This window comes from Halichoeres trimaculatus, unplaced genomic scaffold (genome assembly GCF_033239565.1).
Source record: "Halichoeres trimaculatus isolate MK-OKI-2021-1 unplaced genomic scaffold, fHalTri1.1 fHalTri1_scaffold_18, whole genome shotgun sequence".
Classification (NCBI taxonomy): domain Eukaryota; kingdom Metazoa; phylum Chordata; class Actinopteri; order Labriformes; family Labridae; genus Halichoeres; species Halichoeres trimaculatus.
This window is the reverse complement of record NW_027437196.1, coordinates 17,700,035-17,726,420: the sequence shown is the minus strand read 5'-3', so window position 1 is coordinate 17,726,420 and position 26,386 is coordinate 17,700,035. Positions and strand designations below refer to the sequence as shown.

At 39.1% G+C, this 26,386-nt stretch overlaps 3 protein-coding genes across 11 annotated transcripts in view; 1 reads left to right on the top strand and 2 right to left on the bottom strand.

Moving 5' to 3' along the window:
• Nucleotides 1–1,167: 1,167 nt before the first annotated feature.
• gpr141 (G protein-coupled receptor 141) lies at nt 1,168–4,926 on the bottom strand. The gene is made up of 3 exons (XM_074693895.1): nt 4,761–4,926; nt 4,563–4,633; nt 1,168–2,279 (listed from the first exon to the last, which is right to left on the bottom strand). Exons 2-3 carry the CDS (start codon nt 4,574–4,576, stop codon nt 1,370–1,372), a joined length of 924 nt encoding a protein of 307 aa, XP_074549996.1. The 5' UTR covers nt 4,577–4,633; nt 4,761–4,926; the 3' UTR covers nt 1,168–1,369.
• A 1,566-nt stretch (nt 4,927–6,492) lies between these two features.
• On the bottom strand, nt 6,493–20,318 carry pign (phosphatidylinositol glycan anchor biosynthesis, class N). 4 transcript variants are annotated; one of them, XM_074693835.1, is made up of 29 exons: nt 19,553–20,318; nt 18,941–19,219; nt 18,667–18,788; nt 18,430–18,528; nt 17,846–17,952; nt 17,547–17,671; nt 17,282–17,412; nt 17,067–17,186; nt 16,875–16,915; nt 16,686–16,745; nt 15,916–16,008; nt 15,576–15,631; nt 15,183–15,261; nt 14,607–14,789; nt 14,354–14,493; nt 13,910–14,009; nt 13,666–13,758; nt 13,209–13,300; nt 12,400–12,505; nt 12,201–12,309; nt 11,531–11,633; nt 11,296–11,398; nt 10,888–10,974; nt 10,716–10,771; nt 9,502–9,577; nt 7,829–7,902; nt 7,617–7,659; nt 7,436–7,488; nt 6,493–7,277 (listed from the first exon to the last, which is right to left on the bottom strand). In XM_074693835.1, the coding sequence occupies exons 2-29, from the start codon at nt 19,165–19,167 to the stop codon at nt 7,154–7,156; spliced, it is 2,802 nt and encodes a 933-aa protein (XP_074549936.1). In that variant the 5' UTR covers nt 19,168–19,219; nt 19,553–20,318; the 3' UTR covers nt 6,493–7,153. The 4 variants fall into 4 exon arrangements, with proteins under 4 accessions (XP_074549936.1, XP_074549937.1, XP_074549938.1 ...); XM_074693836.1 differs by having other exon boundaries at nt 18,941–19,192; XM_074693837.1 differs by lacking the exon at nt 19,553–20,318 and having other exon boundaries at nt 17,818–17,952; nt 18,941–19,049.
• The window catches only part of relch (RAB11 binding and LisH domain, coiled-coil and HEAT repeat containing), a 40,012-nt gene continuing 33,862 nt past the window's right edge, over nt 20,237–26,386 (top strand). For all 6 annotated transcript variants that reach the window (XM_074693830.1, XM_074693834.1, XM_074693833.1 and 3 more), the window contains exon 1: nt 20,237–20,782. In XM_074693830.1, the coding sequence (XP_074549931.1) occupies nt 20,329–20,782 (454 nt within the window). In that variant the 5' untranslated portion in view covers nt 20,237–20,328. The remainder of the gene's footprint in view (nt 20,783–26,386) is intronic.

Sequence of the window (26,386 nt, the reverse complement as noted above, 5' to 3'; positions counted from 1 at the left end):
TACAAAATGAGACTGAAAAAATGATGATTTCAGACATTTATTTTCTTCTCAGTCCTGTAGCTGACCACTTCAGTTAAGTGCTCAGGGTTTAAGTGTAAGCAAATACAGTCAAACATTCATCTTCTCTCATGGATTTGTTCAATGAGTCACATTCTGTGAAAACAACAACACTAAAAACACCACTGGCCTTTGCTGCATTTGAAGCTTAGAGCATGTGTAGTTTAAGTGGCTGGCCAGCAGATGGCAAGAGATCCTTCCTTTGAGTTCAAACAAGAGACAGGTTTATAGAAACACTGTGTTTCTTAGTTCGAAAGGTCACCTTTATTACAACATTTTCAACAAGCGTGGCCCGACTGGAGCACTGACATGCATAGAGCTGGTTAGCGTATATGTATATACACATACACAAACAATAGCATTTAACCTCTGTGCCTTTACTCAGTTTCTCTTTGCTTCAAAAGAACACAACAGAGTGGTGACACAAAAATCTTACTGGACTAAGAACGCAGTTTAGAGCATAAACAAAACAACAAATATGCTACTTTTTAACTCAGTAATCTATCTAAAACCTGTAAACACATCCCAAATAGTTAAATTTCCACAAGTTAGGCTTTTGACAAGGCTAATAGTCCATCAAAGCTTAGGGTTTTTGTGAGGCCAAGGGTGGCGGATCAGATCTCAAGGGGGCGGTGCCACCCCTGGCAGCCTCTCTAGACATGCTCTTGCAAAAAGAGCAATTTTGCCACAAGTACCAAAAATTAAAAAAAAAAAAAAAAATCTTGTTTAGAATAGGATTCTGTATATTCAGAAAAAATAAATATATATTTTTTAAAAACAAACAACATAATGTTAATTTAATGGAAAAATAAGGCTAGATTGCAAGATAGAAAAATGCATGGAAGGTGGAATTAATTGCATGGACTGGCTATGTGCAAATTGAACTATAATGCAATATTAAATAGAAACATCCAAAACAAGTCAAACAAAAGATGTACTTAAAACAAATACATTTACTTTAAAATGGACTAAATATATCCATTGAAAATGTGCAACAGAAATAAAGTATAAAAATGCAAAAGACAAACATTGCTTATTCATTGTATTTTAGCAAAGTCATTTTTTATTTTTTTTAAGTAGGCTTCTTTTCCTTTGCAGGATGTTCCCTGTCGCAATTTATCTTTTTGATGTTTGTAGTTGTTGAAGTATTTACTACATTTCAAGATATCCCATATCAGTCTTCTCATATTTGTTGGTCCACTGTAGCATTTTAGCCAGTATTGGCCTCCTTTTAAACAGTTTTGGCTACAATACCAAAAGAGTGAGTAGAAGGCAGTAAGCTGTCATATTTTCTTGAAAGTAAGTCACATTTTTAACAAGCCCATCCAAAACACATGAAGCAGTTTCTCCTTCCTAAGAAGGTGAGCATGTCTAAACAGTTGAAAGTGGTCAGACTCAAAAAGACTTCATTGGCACCCTCCAGGGAGAGATCACCCAAGTAACACAGTCGGAACAGGTGGTAGGGAATGAGGCAGACTACCATAATGAGGGCAAAGCACATACTCTTATGTTGAGCTCCAAACTCTTGCTGAGAGCTGCATCCCTCGCTATGTTTCTTGTATAAAACCCTGAGGACGTTGGCTTGCAGGACTGTCAGTACAGTGGCAACAACTATGATCAACGTGCTGACAATGTAGTTGACTACTTTGGCACCAGCTTTGATACTTTTACCAAACTTGAAGCATTGTGTTTCAGTGGTGTAATCATCGTTTTTGCCGTAAGAAAAGTGGATTATGATGGGTACAGTGACAAGCACTGCTATCCACACCATAGCACTAACAACCAGTGCCTGAATCTTCCGGAGGGACGCCAAGTGCTCCGCTCCATTGTAGAACGCCATCAGGCGTGTTACAAGGATGATCACATAGAAAATAAAAGACATGTACATGTGGATGTGGATCATGCTGCTGACCACTTTACACCATCCATGACTCAGTCCCCAGTTATCAGTGACATAGTAGTAAATCCTAAAGGGCACAGTGACCAGGAAGAGGAAGTGGGCAAAGATGAGGTTAAGAATGGAGATGGAGGTGATGGACGCCGTGCTGGACCGTATGATGTGAACCATCAGACACAGGCTTACAGTGCCACTGAGCAGGACTATGGAGTAGATGCACAGCAGGACCATGTGGTATTGAGGAGCATCAACGCCTGGGGACTCTGAGGTCTGTGAAGAATTTATGGCTGTGGATGGCGTGGTCTGGTTTTCAACGAGGGCCATCCTGAATAGAAAAAGAAGACAGAGCTGTAAATTTAAGAGTGAGAGAAACAAAGAATGACAAACAATCCAAGTCAAAGAATGAGTGTAGTGCTGTTAAAATGGTCTAACAGGTTAATCTTCTATCACTTGGTTATCTTGGCATTAGCTGCAAACTTGATATTCATGACTAACTAAACCTTCCTTCCCTCCTTCATTTATTCATTCATACAGCCATTCATCCATAATGAATACAACAGTAAAAGCATGAGACAATGTCTGCCTCATCTGGTACACTTTCTTGGCCAAGTACAGTGAAACAGATAATATTTTACTTAGATTATACTTGATTGGAGAGGCTGAGAGGAGTCTGAAAGTGATCTTGAAAAAGTCAGTTTTATAGATATATGCCTGACCATTATCCACACTTTAAAATGAGGTTATAAGCGCCAATATTACTGGTTACAGGTTAATTTAAATTTCTACTTCATAGCTTCCAGTATGGGTTGACCAGGATCGGATTGATTTACAGCACATTTTGGTCTCTATGACAATGCTGTGCTGGCTGACAAAGTTTAGCAGTGAGAACGATTTCTAAGACTAATTTTGTAGCGATGGTGGACACAGGCGCCTAACTGTCCGGCATAAAAAGGACAGAAGAGCAGAATAAAGATAAACAGAGGAGATACAGCTCAAGCTAAAGGCTAACACAGGGGCTAAACTGTTTGTGCTAATGTTGATTCGAACTGACATGCAGCAGTTATTCTGCAGTGGTCTGTCCAAACTTGAGAGTCTATCAATAAAATGAAGAGTGAGGTTATGTTAGCTCTGCTTGGTAGATGAGACATAACCAGGACTCACCAACGTTACACTTTGCGGACATGTCTTAGAGTACCGAGCTGCCAGGTGCGCTAAATACGAAAGGCTACTTGACCACATAAAAACTAACAGTGTTTACTTGTTGTCACATTAGCCTACAGATATGTTGGAGCACTGGTCTGCAGATGTTGCTAACATATAGCCAGCGACTACAACGTTTGCTCGATGTCACGTCCCAAACCGTAGTGCTTGGTTACTGTACTGACAAATACCTTACCCGGCCACATTGTATCCATTAAAAAGTTGTCATGAACAAAGAAAATTGTTTTGATCTGATCAAAGTTTGATTCCAAAACAAACACGTCTTGCTAAAAGTAATTTACAACAGTTTGTGTGAGACTCCGAGCCAGAAGGTGGCGCGATTAAAAGAGATCCTCCTCATAGCATCTTAAAAGATTTTTGACTTCTACTACTACAACTTACAACTGCTACTTTGTACTTTGTAGACTACGGATCACGTCAGCTGAACGTTAAAGCTTCTTTCAGGCCTTTATATTTGGTTGGCCTTTCTGATTTAATATGAGAATTTCACATTTCTTAAATTTTCACACTTTGTCACAAAATCAGCCAAATTTTGAGAAAGCTACTTTTGGTATTCCATTGATTAAAAAAAAACATGTAGAGCATAAAAAATAGAAAAAGATGATAAATACAGTACTGTAGTTATAATCTTCTCTTTTTTCTCTTTTTTTAATAACAGTTAAACAAATTCCCCAAAGTTTATCAAAGTTACTACTCAGCTTCAATTAATCTTGAAAACAATAATGACTAATGTTCTGCAGTATTGTTTAGTGGGTTATAAATTGTAAATACGGGTGTAGATAAGGCCAAGCACTTAAGGTCACGTGGCCTTAAGCTGGTGGCCTGGGTCTGAATACAGCCTGTACCCTCTCTGCATTTACCTCCCCTCTTTCACCCTGTTTACTGCTCTTTCCACTTTACAGTCCTCTTTGAATAAAAGTATAAAATGCTTGAAAAAACAACTTAAAAAATGATAAACTGATGGTTTTCATGAGAAGGCTATGCAAAAATGTGGACCTGATATATCTCACTTGTTCAGCTCATCTGCTACTTTTACCTGTTTCTAACTTCAGAAAGAAAGTGTACATTATATCCATAAAAAATAGAGTAATCATCAGGTTATCTCAACCTGGGGAAAAAAATGATCGACAAAATGAGATTTTATAAACATAGATCTCATAACATAAACTCCGTCTTTATACACAAAGTATGTGAGTTCTGAAACAGGAAAGTTTCCTTTTCATTGATAAATTATTCTGTTGATTTCTTTCCTCAATGGTTAGCAGTAAAGATAAAAGGCATGATGAGCACACAGTAATATTCCTGTATTTTTACCAATACAACCTGTAACTCATATTTTTTTCACATAATTCAGAGGAGATTACAGAAGAAAAATGTCAAAACTTACGTGATGTCTTGCATGTCTTTAAGTGGTCATAAGTTTGCACATCATCGGTTCAACAGGAAGGGAGACACAAACTAAATGAAAAGAACCAGGAAGTTTAAAAACAAGACAGAGCCTATGGTTTAATTATTAGCAGAGGCACAACACAGCAGTGGAAATTGGACCATCATTAAACTTAGAAACTAGAGCAGGCTTACTTACCTTATAGTTCTCAGAAGGAAGGACTGATGAGTTTGCCCTCTACATTACAGTATATCATTACTAATAGAAAAACACGTTCAAGTTTAAAGCTTGAGAAGGCAGCTCTAGAAATGGGTGTGTGTCTATCTGTGTGGTTGTATGTGAATATATGCTGTGTGTGGCTCCCAACTCCCTGTGGAAGAGAAATGAGCTGAGTGCGAGTGTGTGTGTGTTTCAGAAAACACTGTGCAGATTTGCATATTGTGTGTGGGGTCGTGTGTGTGTGTGTGTGTGTGCTTCATGTGCAGGAGGTGACTGCACGCACTTTGTCACACAACCACAGAGCCAACTGCTTCCTCCTTTTGGTCAACTTGCTGCTACTGCCTGTGAATTTTCCATCTACAGTATACAAATGGTTTAAGTGAAGTGATACTGTGTTACAGAACCAAAAGTCAAGAGCTATAGTGCATTAGTTTGAAATGAAGGATGACCACTTGCATTAACCCTGTATCATCAAGAAACTACAACAGCGTCCAGTCTACATTCATGGTCTAAATTTACTTAAGGTTCAGGAACAAAAACAACAACATAAAAAACAGATAACTGTTAGAGCAGATCAACTGCTTATTTATGTTTTTTTCTTTTTCAAACTGGGTTGACATATTATCTTACTCTGCCCCAGATGGAAAAAAAAAAGCTCATTTCAAAGATGCAGATCAGTGCGAACGCAAAACATACAAGTTTGTATACATTTCCTTCAAGTATAAATTGTAATCAGTGAAGTGTAATTCAAAAATCATCAAGAAATGGAACAAACAGTCTACCAATAAGTGAGTACATTTTTGGTACAGCTACAAGTCTGTCTATAGACAGGGTCCGTCTACACTGTCTGTCACAGTATCTTTTGTAAGTATTGGCAAACTCAAAAAAGAGAAGAAGTGCGAGGCGATGTGGTTATGCAAACTGAGATGTTGACAGAAGTAATAATCTCATATCAACATCTCTGCAGAGGCACCAAGTTATCAGAGATGAAACCTTCCTAGTTTTCAAGTGTAGGCAAGTTGCAGAGCTTTTTGTCCATGCTGTTAAAAATTGACCGACCAATGAGCTATTATTTTATTAAGAAAAAGCTGCCACAGGCAAGGAAAGGAAACATCCTATAATCACCCTCAACATTCAAAAAGCTAACATCATTCTGTTGGGCTAGCTTGTTTTATTTTATGAGCCGAGTTAGCAAACATTAGCTACACGTCACATTCAAATTAAACTCCCATTAATTGATCTTTTGGTGAAAGCTTAACTTGGGTCCAAAGGTTTGATTTAATCGCACCTTGAATGTTTGTGATTGTGACTGCTAGGAAATTTAATTTTACTTCCCATCTGGATAAACTGAAACTGGGCCTGGCCACTATTACTCTGTTAAATAATCATTGCATAACAATTGAAGACAGCACATGAAGCCTACACTGAATAGCAAGTTCATCGTGCCTTTTGGTTATCTGGCTTCATTTAACCTGACAGTGGAAGTCTTGTGAAGAAATATGAAGCTGGTTAACAACGTGATGGATCAGCCAAGAGTTACTGTGAGCACATTCACATGAACAGGGCAGTGTTGGCAACATAAGACCAATCAGACAGAAGGATGCAAGCGCACAAGTCTTCATTCCTAACCAGAGTCAACACAACATGAAAGTGTCAATGAAGTGGCTTAATTTCTTTTAAGAACAACACAGTTTTCTACATCAGTCTTGGTTTATTTCATACAAAAGTCAATAAATACAAACAACATCCCTTTTCATCAAAAGTTTCAGGCAACTTTACAGGATATTACCCACAAAAAAAGTTAACATTCTTTGGTATATCATAAATCAGCAGCCTTGGCAAAGACATAATTTCAAGTCAACTATTCAAGTCATAACTTCATTAATGATTAAAGCAAAAAGAATGTTAGTGAAACAGACATGAGTGCACAAAAGAGCACAATGCAAAAGAAAGTGTTAACTGTTGAGGTAAGTTTTGTTTAACTAGAAGTATTCATCCCCTTCAGTCACCTGTAAAACTAAATTATGAACTACCACACGTTTATACAAAAGAAGGAAACAAATGAGTTTTTCATGAGAGCATGTACACCCCAAAGAATATTTTCAGTGCATTGTCATATTGTTTTTACAGTAAATTAGTAAAGCCTATTGACATTTTTGAGAGGTCTAAAAGAACGATAAAACGGAAAAATCCCAGAACTTGGCTCACTACAAAACTGCATTCACAGCCCCACAACAACATCCTGAATATTCAATAAACACAGTTTTAATAAGGCAAATCTGTGTTTAAATTATCTAGAAAAAGTCAAATAAATACAACAATAAACATTTAGTCTGAGCAGTGTGTCAGTGTGCACACACAAACATCCCTTATTAGGTGAAGTGCATCTTGGATCTCCTCCACAGGATGACTCTTTTTGAGGTGAAGGTGTGTGTGACGACACTGAGTAACATCAGGAAGATGGTCATTGACATCACAATCACATAATGGCTGATGCTGCCAGAGACAGGAGAAAAACACGCAAGTTTGACAGAAGAAATTACATGACGGAACTTTGAAATGTCAGCAGGAGGAAGCTCTACAGAGAGTGTTTTGATATGAGTCAGGTTATATATCAGTATTTTCGGGAAGCACGTGTTTCCTCATCTACTTACCTGGTTCCAATGTCCAACCAGCTGCCATAGTCTTGCACCAGGAAGAAAAAATGCTGCGGAGAAGAGGAGTGAGTTCACATTTTATTGTATGAGGCTTAAGTTCTAGGGAAGAGTGGAGTATGATGAGAGATAGAACATCGCAGTGTATCTTTACTCAGGATTCATAAAGGAAAGGCCTTACCAGAGCCATTAGGTCAGAGATTACCAGGACGATGAGGAATAAACTGGAAAATATAAGTGAAGAAAAAGCAAATAAGAGGGAGGCCCATTCCTTCAATTTTCCCTCAACTTTTTAGACAAGATCAAGGTTTGTGGCTTAACTTATTCTATAAGCTTTATACTTTGATATATCCATGCAGGTATCTTATTTTTGAGGCTCTAGTGGGGACTTACCTTCTTGATGAGAGCTGCGTTGCAACTTGTATGGTCTCAAATGTGCACATTACTATTATGAATGGAATGATGACCTAGAAGAACAAAGAAAAGATTTATTGAGAGAGTTCAGATTAGTAGACTTCACTGATACCCTTTTTCCATCAAGCCAAATCCAAATCAAAGTAGCACAAACTCCTTGCCAGGCTAGAAGAAAGAATAGCTTTCATAAAGCACTGTAAGTAGGGTTATTATGGCCCAAACGCTATTATTACCAGTCAATAGTGGTTTGAAAATATAATATCTGGAATGGTCTCTATCAGGTTTTAAATCATAGATGTTTGTTTTGTAGGCTTCAGCATTTCCAAGCCTGTATGAACGCAGCATGGGACGTGCTAACTGTAACAATGGCATTGATGACAAGACTTTTCACACATGGACTAGGGGAAATAGAAACAGGCCAGTCATATGAACCAGTCAGCATCAGTCTTCTTGGAGCTTCATTTGATGCTCTGTAAAGGAGGGCTATGTTAATTTTCTTGTAACATTTTTGTGCTTTTCTTGTTTTTGTTTGCACTATTTTGTTGTTCATACAAAAGAGCAGGTCAGATTGAGCCCAGTTGGAAATTTGATGATTGCAATATTTGCCAAATTGGGTCCAGTTACTCATTCACTGAACTTTGAAAAAAAGAGGACTATGTTTTTAATATTGTCTGTAGTGTTAGAGGCAAAATGTTTCTCTCTAAAATCTCCAAAAAATAGTTAATATGTCAGAAAGTGTGTACATTTGGAAACCTGTGTTGCTTTAATGAATGCATCCAGTGGGTCATCACATTAAAAATTAGGCATAACGTGGTAATTCCACACTAAGAGGTATGTTGTTACCGAACAATTTTGATGTAAAAAGCCTGCATATCTGTATAACAAGAAATTGGTATCGGAAATTAAGAGTTGGACAATATCAGAGTATCAGATATTGGCAGGGAAGCCAATATTGAGCATCCCTGCTCTCATACATTGTAGATTCACTTGTTTATAAAGTATTACAGACCAGCTGGCTGTAAATCTGAGTTACTTTTCACAGTTTTTTGCTTTTTTTTCATTCCTTTGAAATTAATTAGAAAGTATTACACTGCTGCTTTTGATGAGGAAACTTGACTGCCTAAAAGCATTCTGGTTCTCCAACAGATAAAATGTGACGTATTACATTAAAAAGAATCAGGAACTTCAGCACTGTCTGAACATATGTTAATATGTAAAAGCGAAGACCCAAAATATTAAGCTTTTTTGTGGCCCTTGCCTGTGTAAAATCAAGCTTATTCCTTGATGGTTCTCAAGTTGGACCAGCTCTGAATCAGCACTAACCCCAGCCTAGAACTAGCAAAAGGGCTACTTGAGTGAAAAAGGGGTATGAGAGTACTGCTGCTGCCATCATGTTTTTGTTCTTGGCAAATGTGTTGCAATTCATGATTGTGCAGTTCAGAGAGCTTCTGATAAACAGGTCAAGAAAAGGCCAATGGTGTAACGGACTGTGGCTGAAGAGAGGCGGTTTCTCACAGTTTATGGAGAACAGGTCTACAAGTCATGTAGGATCCACCAGAGAGCGAGATGTTTCAGTGGACTGTGACCACTCACAATGCCAAAGTTAAGCTGAGAGGGAATAAATGGGGAATATGAAAGAAAAGTGACACTACCTTCCACATCATGAGTCCTCCCATGATGAAGGGGTTGAAGACAGTGAGGAAACAATAAACAGAAGCTGGGTCAAAGCTGTGAACAAGGAAACAGAGGCAAACAGAAAGCACAGAGTAGTTCAACTTTCACATAGCAGGGTACAAATCACTCTAAAAGTGGCAGCTTTAAAAAAAAACCAAACATTAAATTCACAGTTCTGAGTGCAAACCACCGAATAGATTGATGTTAATGATCTTACACAGAGTGAAATAGCACACACTAAGGACTATCTGATCGAAACAATGCAAATAGGACACAGCATGGGTATACTACTCTATTTTTCACTCATCACCACGCTTCCTTCCTGCTTTAATTGACACTTTGTTCATAGTTAGACAAAAAAAGAGGCATGTAACTGACACCCAAACCACACGTTCATTTCACTATGTCTGATCCACACTTTGATGAGAGACAATGATTTTAACAGATGATTATTTGTGGAAGTTAAACCAGGCACCATACAGGCCATATTGAAAAAGACTTCATGAGAAAAAAGATCTTCACTTCTGCATGCATAAAGCCCCTTGGGGACAACCGCTAAGCCACTTAAGACCACTTCCTGCCACTTCCTGCCACAAACACAAGTATACAAAGACTTCAGCTCAATAAGTATATTACTCTTGAAAATTTTCAGAGAAGTTCAGGTCAGACTCTCTCAAAAACCTTCAAGTTGATTATCCAAACCTTTACCTCCAGCTTGATGTTATTCTTGTATGTCCCTGTGTTTGTGTGTGTGAGTGCTGGGTGTGAGAGCGAGTTGATAACTTCAAAAGGAAGCTACAGAAATCACAGTGCAGTTTTCTGAAATAGCCAAGGTGGCTGGCAGTCAGATAGTGTTGTGACAACGTGTTTGCCTCCATATTAATGCTTTGTGAAAACAAATGTATTGAGAGTATCAAGAAATGAGAAGTTGCAGAAAGAGTGTGAAGCAGCTGTACATGTGGAACAAGATCATAAAAATCATGGCCTGCCTTTGATCACATTTTGGTTTTGATCATTTCGATCACACTTGACCAATCTTTCTGACTTTGACGTGCTGTTTGCAGCCCACCCAAAGTCCTTCTTGGATATTTTTTTAAGGAGGATAGGTAGGATGGTAAGACAAAGTCTAAGGTTGAAAATTTTGTCTATTTGTGTTTCCTCTGCTCATATACCATATTACATACATACGTACCTGTTGATGGAAGCTATGTTTCCTGTGCCAAAGAAAGCCGTTATGATAAAAAATACCTGGAGTGAGAAGTAAAGGAAAGACTAGAGATAATTTTAACCTGCCTTTCATGATCAGTATCTTATCACTAGTTTGTAATGATCAGTCCTCAACCAAATCCTATTAAAATGGATACAAAAAAATAAGATCGTCTGATGTCGTCCAACTTCAGCTGCCGGATCTTTGTGATGTCGATGTTTGCAGAGAAATCAATAGTGGACAACTGAAATAGAAATAAAACAATCGTGAATGTGTGAATCCATTTATCATGCACACAATCACATTCATGATAAAGCTGGGGGTGTATACGGCAAGTTACCAAATACTATCTAATGTTTGTTTCACTTTAAAATTGTACTGAATGTTACTTTTAAATCTATACAAACATAAAGTATGCCCATCAAAGATCAAACAGACTAAGAGGGAAAATTTACCAGAACTACCACAGGAAAACTGACACATATGTGTTCATAATGATTTACATTTTGTTCAGTCATGCAGTTTACAGTTTCCTCCTGTACCAAATTTAAGTTTTGTGACATACCTCCTGTCTGCCAGAAACCCCCTGAGCAAGCATAGCTTCCTGTTCAATGTTAATCCAAACGAACATTAACCAAGACAAAACTGGGGGGAACAAGGCCTCTGACCTGGGTGGTAGAAAACACTCACATCACAAATATACTCTTTTTGAAGCGTTCCTGTGATCACAGAACTCTGCATCAGACATCATCTGAAGTGTTAGAGCAGCTACAAGAAGGTTGTTCAATGTTTTGTCTTACCCAGTGCTGAGAAGCAAGTATGTGGCTGTGAGAGACAGGAATATGCTGAGGAGACGATGGAAAATGCGTGTTGAGCTCAACAATGGAACCAGCAAAGAAGATGCTGGAACAAAGGACATATACAGAGAAATATGATTATTACTGAAATGAATAAACTGCATCTGTGATGGACAATATCATTTGATTAAGTACCTGTCCTGTCCACCCAAAAAAGAAAAAAAATCATGAAAAACTTTTGAACTAAAAAGTAAAAAAAAAATCCAGCATAACAATCCTGAACTCAAAAGAGCTTTTGAAGAAGGAAAATAAAAAAAAAAACAAGATTTGTGTGCCGGTTTGCGTTGCAGCCTTTGTGGTTCATCAATTTAAAATGTTTTTTTTTTTCAATCTGCAGGACTACTCCCTTTTAAGCTGAAATTATGCTAGTGTGAAGAGCTATGCAATATAATTTGTGTGTCTATAACTGCGTCACAAGATCTAAAACTATGACCTTCATTCAGTAGAAAAGATAAAAAAGCTGGGATCATTTCTTGAATGGTTTCAATTTACGCCTCGAAAATGTGATTTTTTGAAAAAAAAAAACAAAAAAAAACCAACTGACGTACATCTCCACATGTTGTTCCCAGGTAGTGAACAGAAGGTTTGTTTGTGTTCACTCAGACCAACTCACCCAGTGTACTCCAGCTAATGATCTGATTAAGAAGAGGCAGACCCTGTTTCTGCTGCAGGCTGGAGTGTGTAAGGGCTGGCACATATGCACACACAGCCACGTGAAGCATCTGTGGAGTGTAACCAGTAAGTTAAATAAGTCAGTATTATTGTGCAATTACAGTCTCAAATACACACACTATGACACGTGCTGTAGTTACCTGTGTAATAAATTGCTGCTTGTCACTGAGGTGCAGTGGTGTTCTGTGTCGTGAGGACCAGAGGTAACAGGCTGATGTGAAAAGAGTGAGGATGCCAGCGCAAGCACTAAAGAAACAAACAAGTATGTTGGCTATTAATCTTGTGACATGTGTATAGTGCTTTACTTGGTCGGTTTGAAACAGGAGGCTCAATGTGATTTAAGGGGTGTTTGTAAATTTACTGTACAGAAAGTTGTAAAAGGAATTAAAATTGTTTCTGTTGTACATCTGAAAAGTTGCGATTCATTTTTGTTAAAAAAAGCTGTTTTTGAAAACTGTAAATGTTTTTTTTGTGTTTGTTTTCTTGTATTTTGGAAGCTGGTAGCTTTATGAGTTGTGTTTGTTAAAAACTAGGCTAGACTTAGGAGAGGAGGACATTTTGCTTCTGCCCCTGCATGTTTATCACCACTCGGCATTCGACTGTTGTTTGTTTATGATGTCTGTGCCATGAAAAGTTTTATTGTATGGTGACTGAATAATAAAAAGATATTACACCTTTAACTTTTTACATGCTATAGTCTGGTTGCTAGCCATTGTAAGCTTGCTAAGCTCAGGGGAGCATTGATATCAATGTAGCTCTAGTCATTTGAGATAAAAAGACAAGGATTTAATTTATAGTAATTATCCAAACTTTCACTGCTTTCTTCATGTTTTTCATGTATCTAAAGTGTAGGTAAATAGATAATCCCCTGGTAACAACCTAAATCTGGGTCTGTGGTAATCTGTGGTAAGCTTTCTGATTAATGCAGGCAAATGGAGGAAACACTCACACCAGATGTATGCTAGGCTCCCTGCCCACAACAGGCATCAGGGGGAAGGCAGCCAGACACAGACAGCCCAGAAACCAGCTCAGTGAACGAAACTACACAGGAACAGGGTTGAGAAAAGATCTTTTTGTCAGTACATGATGGCATGCGAAAAAAAAATCAAATTTGTTTGTAACATTGATTGAACTATTTATGTTTAAGAAGTTATATCCTTGTAATTGCCTCGAGATTTTTGGAGCAATGTAACATTAAAAAAAAATTAAAAACACAAACAAAACTGATTTAGAAGTCTGAGCAGTGCAAAGAATGTGAGACCTGTAGGGGGAAAAAAAATCATAGTTTGTCCTTGTGTCAACAATCTCCCAGGAGTGATATTCAGTTGTATATATTTATGTTTGTCAAAAAATATATATCTATTTTGTATTATGGCTTAAAGAACTATATTTTGTGAAACTGTTACCTTTGCAGTGCCAAAGAGACCTGACATAAAGGGCCAGAGAGAGAGGGAAGCCAGGCCAACTGTCAGCATGGCACGATGAAAGAAGCTCACCACCTGGGGGCAGCAGAGGTACACTGTGATCCAAAATATAGAGAATCCTCACTCTGCTCATGATGAGCCCTAAAGATTAACAATCTGAAAAATACACTGTTAAAAGGCTTCTTCCAGAGTAATCATGCAAGTAAAAGAAATTAAAATCTTCTACCAGAAGCTCAATCCCAAATGCCACAAGTACAAAATAGCAGAAACATTTCCACAAGGGCAGAGAGTGAGCGGAGCGAATCAGATCCGTCAGAGTTCCACACCTGGAAATGGATCATAAATGGGGTTATTTCTGCTGTGATAAAAGAGAGAGGAAACTGCACAATCTTTTTATTGGTTCACACAAAAGACACATGAATAGATACGATAGCAGTTCAAAGGATCTAATTAACACTTCACTGAAGCTGTGGCAGATATGCATGAATGACAGTGTATGAGGCAAATTACACCCAATGAAAAAGCTTTATTCAGCGATTGTTGGGATCTTTGTTGTGTTTGGATATGTGCTGTAGCCATGTTTCTGTGAATGGGATTTGCTCTATATCTCAGGATGTAGATACAGTGGCTTGTTAGATGTTTATGTATCTGTTTAGATGTGTCTACTCACTCTTTTAGAACTGAGTACCACACAGGAACAGGCAACAGGCAGTAAATATAGTAGGTAACAGGGCTCCTTTGGATGAGCAGGAACACAGTGATCACCACTGTCACACACATGCACACCCTCACCAGGGTATGGTTGGGAATCTGTAGACATAAAGGAGCAATACAGAAATGTTACCATGCGAGAAAATCAGGTTTTGTAATCTTGTTTGGGTGGATTGAAAGTCAAAGGAATATGGATCAGAGTGTGATCTGACCTGTTTAAGAAGGCTGGGATGTCTGTCAAGGCTAGCATGAGTTTTCAGTATGACGAGGATAACATATGAAGTCCAGCCTACAAATCCCAGCACCACACTGCAACCCAGGAAGAACCGGTCGTAAGTGTGGTAGTAGACCAGGCCATCCAGAGCACGAGATATCAGAGACTGACACAGAGCGATCTGAAAAGAGACAGAAAGGAAGCTTGATTTAAGGCTTGAGCAAATGTAAGAATGTAATGAAGAAAGTCCAAAGATGAAAATCAGAACAGAATGTAAAGTCACAGTAAAGGAAATTTGGAAGATAATCATTCAAACACAGCAGACAGGTTTTAAAAGTTTAGGTGTTAAGACAGAGGAGTGACTCAGCTCTTCTGCAACACCAGCTGAATATTACACATATTTGTTAGCGCTGCTTTTTTGTATTGCAACAAATCCAGCAATGCATCCTAAGTGCAACATTTGTACTAACCCTATTTCAAAAGAGGCTCTATTAATCTGAGAGCTCCACTTTAGGTCAGAACTGTTTATCTTCCTTTTAGCAGCAGACTATTTTAATCCTTTTCAAATACTTACAGCATCTTCATATTTCTCCAGCTGAATCAGTATTTTGGCCTTGTGGATGAATTCTGCTTGTTTTGACTCAGTCAGTTGTCTTGGCAAACAGAGACAAGAAAATAAAGAAAATCTGTGTGATATTGTAATCAGATATACTGCTTGAGACATGTTGACCCAATCAGACAGTTTTTTTACTTTCATACTTGTAAACAATGCGAAGTGCTGCCTCATTCTTGAGGCCAATAACAGGATTCCTGTTAAAGTTCCCTGTTCAAAATATCTCCAACCTTCCAAACACATTATAAGAATTATAACAAACATAATTACTCTAGATTGCATAGCCACAAAGGGAAAAAAGAAGGTGCTCCATTGATTTTTAATTACATGTCAGACTTTAATAAATATACTTACTGGTATGGGGTGAAGAGAAAAGACAATGTTGTTTCCTGTTTCTGTATCATTTTCACCTAAAAACATCAATTACTCTGTCACCATCAACTCTTATACTGAACAAAATATAACATCAAGTTGAATACGATTCTAAATTCTAGTATCAAAGCTTTTGTTTAAAAAATACATCACTGCTACCGAAATTCATTACGGTCGTCAAATCAGTAAAACTTATGCTGATGACATAGTTACAGAACAAACTGACAATTTTAATCTTTTAAGACTGACCATGAGTTGACTGTACACAACCTTATAACATGTTAATAAATGTGAGTATTAAAGGAGCTGGATGCTGTCCTACCTTGAACTGTTCCAGTATCTGTATAGCATTAGTGTACATGCTCTCTGCTTTAAACTGGTCACTGTTGTTGAGATATTGAAGAGGTAATACACCCTGAGGAGAATAGAAAAAAAAAAAACATTAAAAAGTCACGATAAAAAAATGCATTTACAATTGGGGCTACACCATTTCCATTAAATACTCTCACAGCTGCATGGCTACAACAACAAATAAAGCAGCAAACACATTTATACCAATGGTGTTCAAAATTGTAAGGGCAGCCCTTCTTCAGAAGATAAAAATATGTTAAAGCCCTTTTCCTTTCACCTTATATGCACTAAATCACTACCAGAAACATGCCCCTCTTAAAAATGTCTTCCTCGTCAGGATTACTTGAAACATTAAACACAAAAAATGAATTGCGGTTATAGTGTTTAACATAAAAAGGAACAACAAGCCAGTTTTTAGGCAAATATTTAAAAGTAACACTGCAACATAGAACATCCTGTTTTTCTCGTGTGGATAGCTTATGATGTTGAAGCCAAGGGCAAGGTATGACTCTACAAAATTTCTTGTCATTTTTTTAACAGTCATGAATTTCTATCAGTCTGACATTTATCTGGCAGTCCTTCAATAAAAAGCAGTGTGGATTGTTATTCAGCCTTGCTGCCCACTCCATCACGACCCAGGCCCTCCCTTGGTGTTCCTGCCTTCCAGTTTGGGAATAACTGATTTGTACAATACAACTGACAAAATGTTTGACAGAATTAATAGTTAATCTCCACACTTACAACAGAGTTAAGAGGGAAAGGGATGCCAATGAGAGAGGCCATCAGGGCAGCAATGTCAGCCTGAAAAAAAACAGTGAAAAAAACTATGACTTTATTTCCTGATGTTCTGTTCTTGGTAAAATTGTAACACCCCAAAATAGTAAAACTGTCAGTGACATTATCAAGGTATTACATGGCCGTAGGTCTTACCTGATTCACATCAACTCTACGAATGTGCTCTAGGTTCCAATCTGGATAAAATAAAGACAAAACTACTCATGACCGTTACATAAAAATTTCCACTCTGTGTATAAATAACAACACTAACTTGGATCTGAAAATAAAGCAAAATTACATTTTAAAATGACAGTACAGCAAATAATTAGTGTTAACATTTTGCACCTTGTAGGAAACTGTCATTGTATGGTTGAGGTTTAGTGACTCTGTGGGCACGGTTAACTCCAGCTCCCCACGCCACTAAAGGGGTGAGGGTCTCAGAGGGATGGCCTGCACCATGTGAACCTGGATACAAATACAGAAACAGAGTGATCAACAAGCCAATTATTTCTATCACCTGCAATGAGATAACAGATTGCATTCATACGCTCAAATCTTACCCCAGTTTGTCATTCCATGATCAGAGGTGAACACGTAGGCTGTTCTGCCATCATTATCGAAAAAATCCTCTATTAAAGACTCCATCTCAGCTATACCTCTGTCCACTAGACCAATGTTTTCAAGGTATTCCCTGAAGAGAATACAATCAGGCAATAAATATAATGCTACTTCAGTAAATGCAGCATTAAAACATAGATTTAAGGTGTTGAAGAGTTTAATAAAAACAACAGAAGCATCAACTAGAAATCTTGGTACATCACTTACTTTGACATTGGTCTATGAGCATGTCCATTCGTATCAATGCCCAGGAGATGGAGAAAGAGGATATTCTTATCCTTAAGCAGACTGTCCCGCAGACTGGAGTTTGATTTGGCTGACTGAAAGAACGACTAATGCAGACAGAAAAACAAACATTACTTCAAGATAGAAATGGGTTTCTATACCATTATTTTGAGGTGGCAATTCTGCGTGGTCTATTATTTGACCACAAATAACCCAAATCAAAATGAATGCAGTTGGTGCAATTAAACTCAACATTATGGTTCTTGATTCCACTACCATACTTTGACTTGAGTGAACACCCAGGTGTCCAGCCTGGAGGCATCAGTGGAAGCGAAGTCCTCCTCCCCTGCTGGGTATGCATGGGTATACATGTGGTCTCCACTGGCACCTGGACAATGATTATGGAACATGAAGGCATTGAATTTCCTTACCAATGTTAATGACTTAATTAACACACAAAATTCTTTTTAAAAAATCAAATAAAAAAACACATAGGCACATCATGTTTGTAGGTCAATAGGCACATAGTGGTTGTATTCTTTTTGTCCTAACCTTTGAATTAATGTTAAGTTCAATGGATATCTAAAGAGCCCGGTTTTGTGTGTTGTATGGTTTTAATTGTCCTATTTTATGTGATGGGTTGTCCAGACTGTTGTTTTCTTGTGAATTTAGATGTATATATGATGTGCTTGTAAATATGTTTCTTTTCATCCTGGACCTCAGGGAGACTGACTGTGCCCCAGGGTACAGCTATGGAGATCCAAATAAGATAAACAAAATTAAAAAAAACATCACAACACTAAAAAAGATATCTAATTAAACTTTTGTTATTAAGTGTGTGATGTGTGTGTGTTAACTTTTATACCTTTGGAAAATATAGGCAGAATGTCAGGGCTGCCCCAGCACCAGGTGTATCTGCTCTCATTGAACACAGAGTCAAACTCGACAGGATTCTCCTTCCACCCTGAACACATACAAGAAAGATCAGTGCATATGCATTTAAAAAAAGACTCTAATCAGTAATCATACACAATGCCAACATTCATGGTATTTTATGTTGACATATACTCCCATGTATTTGTCTGCATTGATGCACAGCTACCTTTAGCAACTGCACTAACATCCTCATAGAAGCCAGCGATGAGAGCCACATGCCCAGGACGAGTCTCAGTGGGTACACGTGTATGTGACACACCCCAGGTGCCTCTCTCTTCTATAATAGTCCTGATATGGAGATAAAGAGACAATCAAAAGTGACTCTGTGTCTTTTCAAAAATCCAGTGGATATCACCAGTTTCACTTCTAGCCAGAACCTTCACTGGACTAACTTAACGCACCCAGACAAACAGTCCTTTATTCTGGGTCTGCTTCCTTACCTCAAGTATGGAGCCCTCGATGAGCCATTCTGGAGGAGTGTGTAAAGACTGTCTGCTCTGAGGCCATCACCCACCAACAGCACTAGTCGAGAGGCAGGGGGGACCAATGATGGGGCCTGAGGTGTCATGCCATGGACCAGGGGAGAGGTGAAGTAGATGTCAAAAATAGAGATGAAGAAAACCACATGGACAGTCAGTCCGACCACAAAGAAGGTGATCACCCTCATTTTGATTGCCGACACTGGTCTTGGTCTGCAGAGCAATTGCAGGGAAGGCAGACTGAGAAAGGAGGAGAGACATATATCAATAAGCAGGATAAAAGTGAGTAATTTTGTTATTGACAAACATAAAACTTTCCTGTCTGATGGCTTTGATTGGAGGATAGAGGTTGTGTGAGAAATGTTAAGAGTAAAATTTACAGGTTAAGCCAAAGTGTTTACAGACTACTTAAGAGTGGGGGGTAATCCGTATGTCACCATATGCCATTACATAATGACTTTTATTGACAGTTCTGTAAGCAAATGGTACATTTTAAGCTTTTGAACATTGAGCTATGCGTTCACAGCTGTATCAGAAATGAAGTTTCATCCTCTGTACGCTAGAAAGACTTACTTGTACGTAACGATTCTGGTCCCTGCCCATGCAAATCTCGGAAAGCAGTCCTACTGATGAATTGATGTGGGAGCAGATCCAGCATGTGTCACTTCACCAGTTCACCTGTTTTAGCTTCTGTCATACTTTAGAAAACGAACCAACTAGATTTGTCATCAGTACCCGGCAGATGAACCCTTTGCGTGCGAAAAGAGATCAACGTAGTCTCTAAGCGCGTCTGTTTGAAAGCCAACTGTCCCTCACTGTAAGTAGATTACAAGAAGTACAGGTACCATGGGCATCCACTTCCTTGTATTGGGTTTTACGTTTTACGTCAACGTGTGTGTAACTTCCAGCTGAATTGTGGGTAATGTAGTCGAGATGTTTATTTCCCAGCGGTGAATTCCTATCAAAACTCACATCTCCAAATGCTTTTAAACAGCGGCAAATTATTCTAAGTTCCACTAATTAAATGAATGTCTCAAAGCTGTTTTCATGAAAGTGTCCTTTTCGCTGCGCGTGGATCTTTGATACAATTATTTCTTGCATAGGTTCAGCTGTCAATCGAGCCGTGCCCAGTTTTCCTTTCTGTCCCTGTCTTATCCAATCATTTCCGATTATCCCATGAAAGAGGCGGGCCCTTGGGTAACGTCTCGTACATTTGACCAATAACAACGTTGCATTCTTTCCCTCTTGTCAAAGCCACCTACCAAACAGTAGCTAGCTGTCCATTCAGGAAGAAACGGGTCTGATTAGCTTAGCTTGTCTAGAGTGCTAAATATCTTTATAGTGCAAAAATGGCGTCGGTGAACCCATTTAATCTCAGTGATTCTGAAGAAGAAGCTGAACGGCGCCCAAATGAAACAATTGACACAGAGAGAAGCCCAAGTGACGGAGCTCCAGGGCCGCCGCTAGGCAATCCATTCTCTCCGCCTGCGGACGCCGAGCCTCCGACGTTGCTGCTGTCAAGCAACCGGACCAGCCCCAGCGGTGAGGGCATCGCGGTCTCGGTCGCGGCCAGCTCTGCCATGGCAGGCAACGCTGACACACGGGTATCAGTGGATGTTATCGCTGCACAGCTGATACGAGACCAATACATTCTTACGGCCCTTGAGTTTCACACTGAACTGTTGGAAGCAGGCAGAGAGCTTCCGAGACTGAGGGATTATTTCTCTAACCCTGGCAACTTCGAGCGTCAGAGCGGCACTCCTCCTGCCAAAGACCAGGTACTCGGACCTGGAGGACCACTGAGTAAGTGTTATTGTTTCCTGCTGCTGCCAGTTTTTGTCACGTAGCTTGCTGTCAGCTGTGATTAAATGCTGCATTACACTGAGTTAGCCTGCTAGCTGGCTAACGTTAGCTTGAAGCCCAGGGTTTGAAAACCAATCGATTATGAGATATCCGCTTGCTGCACCTGCTTTCCAAGTCAAAGGCCTAAAGCCAACAGGCTGGTTTTGTGGGTCAGCTGTGTTTTTTGACCCACAGAAAACTGGAACATTTCATAATGAGACCACTGTAAAAGCAAAGAGATGTCAGGTGTGTTTAGGCTATCTAGGCATCCCAGATAGATGAATGCTATAATGTATTCATAAAGACCTGTTATCATTGTAACTTATTCAAGAAGGAAAAGCACATTCCCCCTTTCGTCTGACGAGTGGAGGTGAAGGGAAAGGATAGGGATAGACTTTAACATGCTGCTTTATTACAATTGTACTTAACCAGGGTCTTGTTAATGTCTTTAGCCATACAGGGTTACAGTTGGTCAGTGCTGAACATCAACTTTTGTGAATTTAGCAGGGCAAAATGCATCCTGCCGGGTTCAAAAAAGTATCTGTGGGTTTTCGTTTCATTGTATCATTGAGGTAGATTATATGACACCTTTATTTTATAAGTCAAAACCAAGGATGCACTGTAACACTATCTAGTTGTTTAGAGCCACCTACATCACTCCTTTAGAGTAACACCCAGCATTAGACTCAGGTGGAAAAGTCTGTACTCTAAAACAAACATGCCATGCAAATGGTTACCTTAGTGACAGTCCAGGCCACAAATCAATAAAGCATGCTACTGAGCAGCAGGGGTGATATTACTTTGACTCAACTGTGTTCCAGAGGGGACACAGCAATGAAGAAAATGGCAAGACCTTTTCTTGTGGCCCAGTTTTATTCTCTGTGAGTGGAGCAAACCTATTCACTCTCGGCATAGGCTGCAAACAGTAAATTAGATACAGTCTGAAGGAACACACGCCATCATGATTCTATCTTGACTAACCATGGAAGGCTTAGCTTCAGAGAGCACTGTATTGGTATTAAGTATGTGAGTGACTTGGGTGTTGTAATAAAAAGTCAATGCCTGCACTTTTGTTTTTAATTGGATCCTCTTAGTTGTTATGAGTAGAGCCTCAGCTTTGTATTCTCCAAGCAGCGATATAATCAGTCTTATCTACTAACATTATCTAAGATCAAGGAGAGTGAGGCTACCAAAAATGTCAGTGACCCTAATAGATGCTTACACACCCAACTTATCACTTGAATGATCAGATACACTCTAGCAGGAAGAACTTGTGACCACACTGACCAAGGCCTGTCTCATGTTGACGACTCTGATTCAAAGCAAAGAGACAGATTCCTCCTTTCTCTACCTGTCATTTGAAAAACTAGGTTTTGTATGTCTTTCTACTTAAGAGTCTCAGTGAAGAAAGATCACATGATTATTTACAAGCAGTGTAGTTGTAGTCATTGATTTGAGGCTTCTTCAGGAGTTTAATAAGTGGTTTGGTTTATCATCAGCGGCAGAATTGAATATTTGTTATTTTTTGGTGCAGGCTGAACACCAAGGTCAGATGATGACTTTTTGTATGTGAACACTTGTTTGTGTTCCAGCTCAGTAATTCATAGGATATGAGTGAATGTGGGACTAAAAGAGTGATGTTTTAAAAGACGTTTATTTTTTTGATTGTTTAGTTACAGTAGAAGTGATTAATGACCTTATGTATTAGGGGGGTGTAAATACACAAATTTGAGTCTGTGCAAGCAGTGTGGGTCTATGCAACAGATTTTAACTAGTCTGTTAAACAAACCTAAAGAGAATACATTTCTTTGAAAATAGGTTAAGGTTGGGACAATATGCTATTCTCACGATTTGATTCTATTACTATTTTTGGGGTGCTGATTCGATTCAAATTGCAATTCTTCGATTTTACAATTTTTGTGAATTTTTAGTTTGCTTTTGTAACACTAGACCATGTGAAAAAGTTAAATAATGATGATAATCTCTACAGACCATATCAGGAGCCATAGGTTCCCCGTAAAATACAAATCACGTGAGTCAGAGAGAAATATTTCACCATCTGCTGGGAAAAAGAGGAGTTACTTTTTCCAATCTAGATTTTAAACAAAGACTGCAAAGAAGAATTTGAATTTGAAAAAAAAAAAAATTTTGACAAGGAATCCCGATTTTGATATCGCTGAAGAAAAAAAAAAATCCTGATATATTGATTTTTGATTCCCACCCCTAATGTTGGTGCACATATAGTGCACAAGACCACAGCAGACTGCTGTGTGACAGTTTCAGGGTCTAGTGGTTGCATTGCCACTTGGGAGGGGTGTTAAACAGAATAAATGTTTATTGATGTCTCCAGACAACTATGACAGGAATTGACAGCTCCCCTGTTGTAAAACTTAAAACAGAAGTAAGAGCAATGTTTGTCAGAATCATTGAGGAGAGTCAAGATGATGTATGCCAATGGAAGGCTGTACACAAAATGATAAAGCAACAGATGCTGTTACTTATGATGACATTACACAACTGGTCTATCGAGTCAAAAATCGTGACAAAGGCTGAGTAAGCGATGACTGTTTGCTTTGCTGGACGCTGCCTAGCAAGCACATTATTGTTGTTTTAATTGAGGTTAAAATAGAGCATCCCTGTGACATTACTTATGGTGATCTTCAGCTCTAAGCCCACAGCCTTCAGCTGACCAATCTGAGGGATAACTGATGCAGTCATGATAAATGCACAGCCAATGACTGACGTTGATTGCGATGATGAGTGTGTGGAAAATGACAGTGTTTCAAACAGCTTGCTCTGCAGCTGTGTCTCTTAAGCTACACAGCATGGCATCTCTCACCACCTTGCTAATTTGCAGCAAGGGGGCATGAGAGACTGTCAGCACCTCATTGGCCAGTCAGGTGGTCATTTGCTCACATGATCCGAGTTTTAAGGCAGCATGTAATGTCACTTGACATGCAACATACAAAATTGCAGGAAGGCTTAACTTCAGGTTATTGAAGTTGTGAGACAAATGTTTTCCAGCTTGCCTGTGCCTCTTTTATAATTTGTACGCTATTGTCTCATCCTGTCTCTGTTTTAAAGAGCTGACAGTCTCGCCAAAACATCCCTCCCATTTATATAAAGAGCTTTTTGGCTACCTCCTGAGCATCCATCTTCCTTTGTCTCCTATTTGGATCAGCTCTTTTAAAATGTATCTCTTTGTTCTTGCACTAAATCAGTTTCCCTCCTCATCATCACTTTGCCTGCTATGTTTTTTTTTCTTCCCTTCATCATGTTTGTCTCTCCTTTTCCCTAAAAAGCTCCCCCTGGCATCCCCATTGTATTTGCCAGATTATTATTTCCAGTGTACACAAGCAGGGAGACAAAGAGGCTTCCTGCTTGGCACACAGATAGAGGCTCATTTGTAGTGTTTGATTAGATGTGAAGGGGTGACACTAGTGTAGAAAAGAGCACAGCAGAGAGACTGCCCATGGATTCATGTATTGTGTGCGTAGCACCACCTGCCCCAGCAGGAGTGCAGTGACGTGGTGACGGTATTAAGTGTCAGATCCATCACAGCCTAGACAACACTTGCCTCAGGCTCAGAGCTGAAAGGTCAGCCAGGAAGAACTGCTGCTTTTTGCAAATCAGGCTCACACAAAAGACATCATGAAATATCCTCATAATGTGGAATTACAGTGTTATTATTGCCACACATACAAACCTGCTTCAATCCTTTGATCCACCAGATAGATTGCAACAACTTAAAGCAGTCATCCTCATTGTGAGGAAGTAAGGATGGTTGAAAACATTCACCACAGGAGAGGGGGTTAACTTGGCACCAGAATGACAGAATGAGAACAAAGACACAGAGAGATACAGCCAAATTCACTCTCACTGTCTACTCACAGAACTGAGGGTGTGTGTGTTGGCAGGGCTCCAGGGTTTTGTATTTTTACATGTGGTACAAATACACACAGTAAGAAAATGTAGTATTGTAAAGGTGCAGAGTGTGTCCAGAATTTAGCAGATTAAACTACAGAAAATTGAATAAAACATTTGCAACAGGTATGGTAAAAATTATCACCTCGATATAAAAATGTCTTGTTTTGTTTACACAGAGTGGGCCCTTTACAACTACATAAGAGTGGGTACTCTTCCATGGGGGCTGCCATCTTGCTCTGCTATGTTTTTGCTGCAGCACAGAATGAACAGACTAGAAACATACAAGGTTTTGTTTTGAGTAAGCAGCAGTGGAAATGCACCTCTTTGATGAAGAAAAAGAGAGTGGTCATTAGGGATAGGTACCTTTCACATTCAAAACAATACGGTACCGATGCCCGGTACCTGGTAATTGGTACCGGTACTCAACGGTACCAATTTTCTGTACTTTTTTGGCTGTTTGTTTTAAAAAATATCAATTTGTTGAAGAATTACACCCATCACCACCCCCACCCCCCAAGCTGCCACTGCCCACACACATACCTGCCAATATTACACTTTGACAAAGATGTAGAGGGTTGTTATGTTCTGCATGTTGATCAAGATCATCAAACTTCTTCGGGTGATGAAGCCTACCACTGACTGTTCTGCCGATGGCGCAGCACTTTGCCACGCTCTCACATGGCAGTGCATAGTTGTTGACGACTTGTGATATGCCAGACTAACCTGGCAGAGTTTGCACTGTGCCTCATTTTCGCTCGTTTTGTCAAGGGAGTTCCTTGAATCCATATTTGAACGTCTCCTCGTTCTTGTTTTGGCTGTAAATCCTCCACCATAAATTCTGTTCTGGTCTAGCTCGGTTCATTATGTCAGTTTGTTGACATGGTCAAGTAAATTATGATCTGGTTTAGACGCGGTTTGTTTTATTTTTGAAAGTCATTTGGCATTATAGATGGTTTCATGCACAACTCCCTCTCTCACTCGACCTGCTTTTTGTGAAATTGACGCGTAACAGCACCGGCATCCTACATACAAATGCGATCTGCCGCCGACAGAGCAAAGTGATTGTCACATGAACTATTCATTTTTTTAGGTTAAAGACTATTTGAATATTTGAAAATCTTTGCCCATTCCTACTTTAATGACAGATATTTCATTCATCTGACTCAGTCACTGCTCCTTGACCTTTCTGAACAGAGCTGTGGCTCAAAAGCTAGTCTACTTCACACAATATTATAATTGTTATTCAATACTTTTTTTTCTGCCGTGTAACATACACGGCAGAGGGAAAAAAAGAAAAAGAAAAGTCAACTCTGTTACTGATTTAAAAAATACAATCAAAAAAAGAAGAAAGAACCTGTGATCTATGCAGACATTGAACCCTCTAGGCTTGTTCTACACTCTATATCTACAACAAAGAGCAGTGTTAGTCTCATTAACCTGACATTGGTTGGATTCCACTATTTATTTACCATGACCTTCAACCAGAGGTTGAAGTTTAGAGCAAACAAGCCAATCTTGCACTTCATTGCAGTGGAAGTAAACCAACACTGTTGGCTGAACCTGCCACCAGACCAGCCTGCCTCAGTGAAATAGGAGCACATATGTTTCAGCTCTATCTGTTCTCTGGAAGAAGAATAC

What these genes read in the sequence shown, in the direction of transcription:
- pign (XM_074693835.1), bottom strand. Translation starts at nt 19,167, where the DNA reads ATGAGGGTGATCACCTTCTTTGTGGTCGGACTGACTGTCCATGTGGTT. An exon ending in TCTGCCTATATTTTCCAAAG is followed by an intron (nt 17,953 to 18,429) that starts GTATAAAAGTTA and finishes ATCATTGTCCAG; the next exon opens with GTGCCAGTGGAGACCACATG. An exon ending in ACGCAGCTCTCATCAAGAAG is followed by an intron (nt 7,660 to 7,828) that starts GTAAGTCCCCAC and finishes TATATTTTCCAG; the next exon opens with TTTATTCCTCATCGTCCTGG.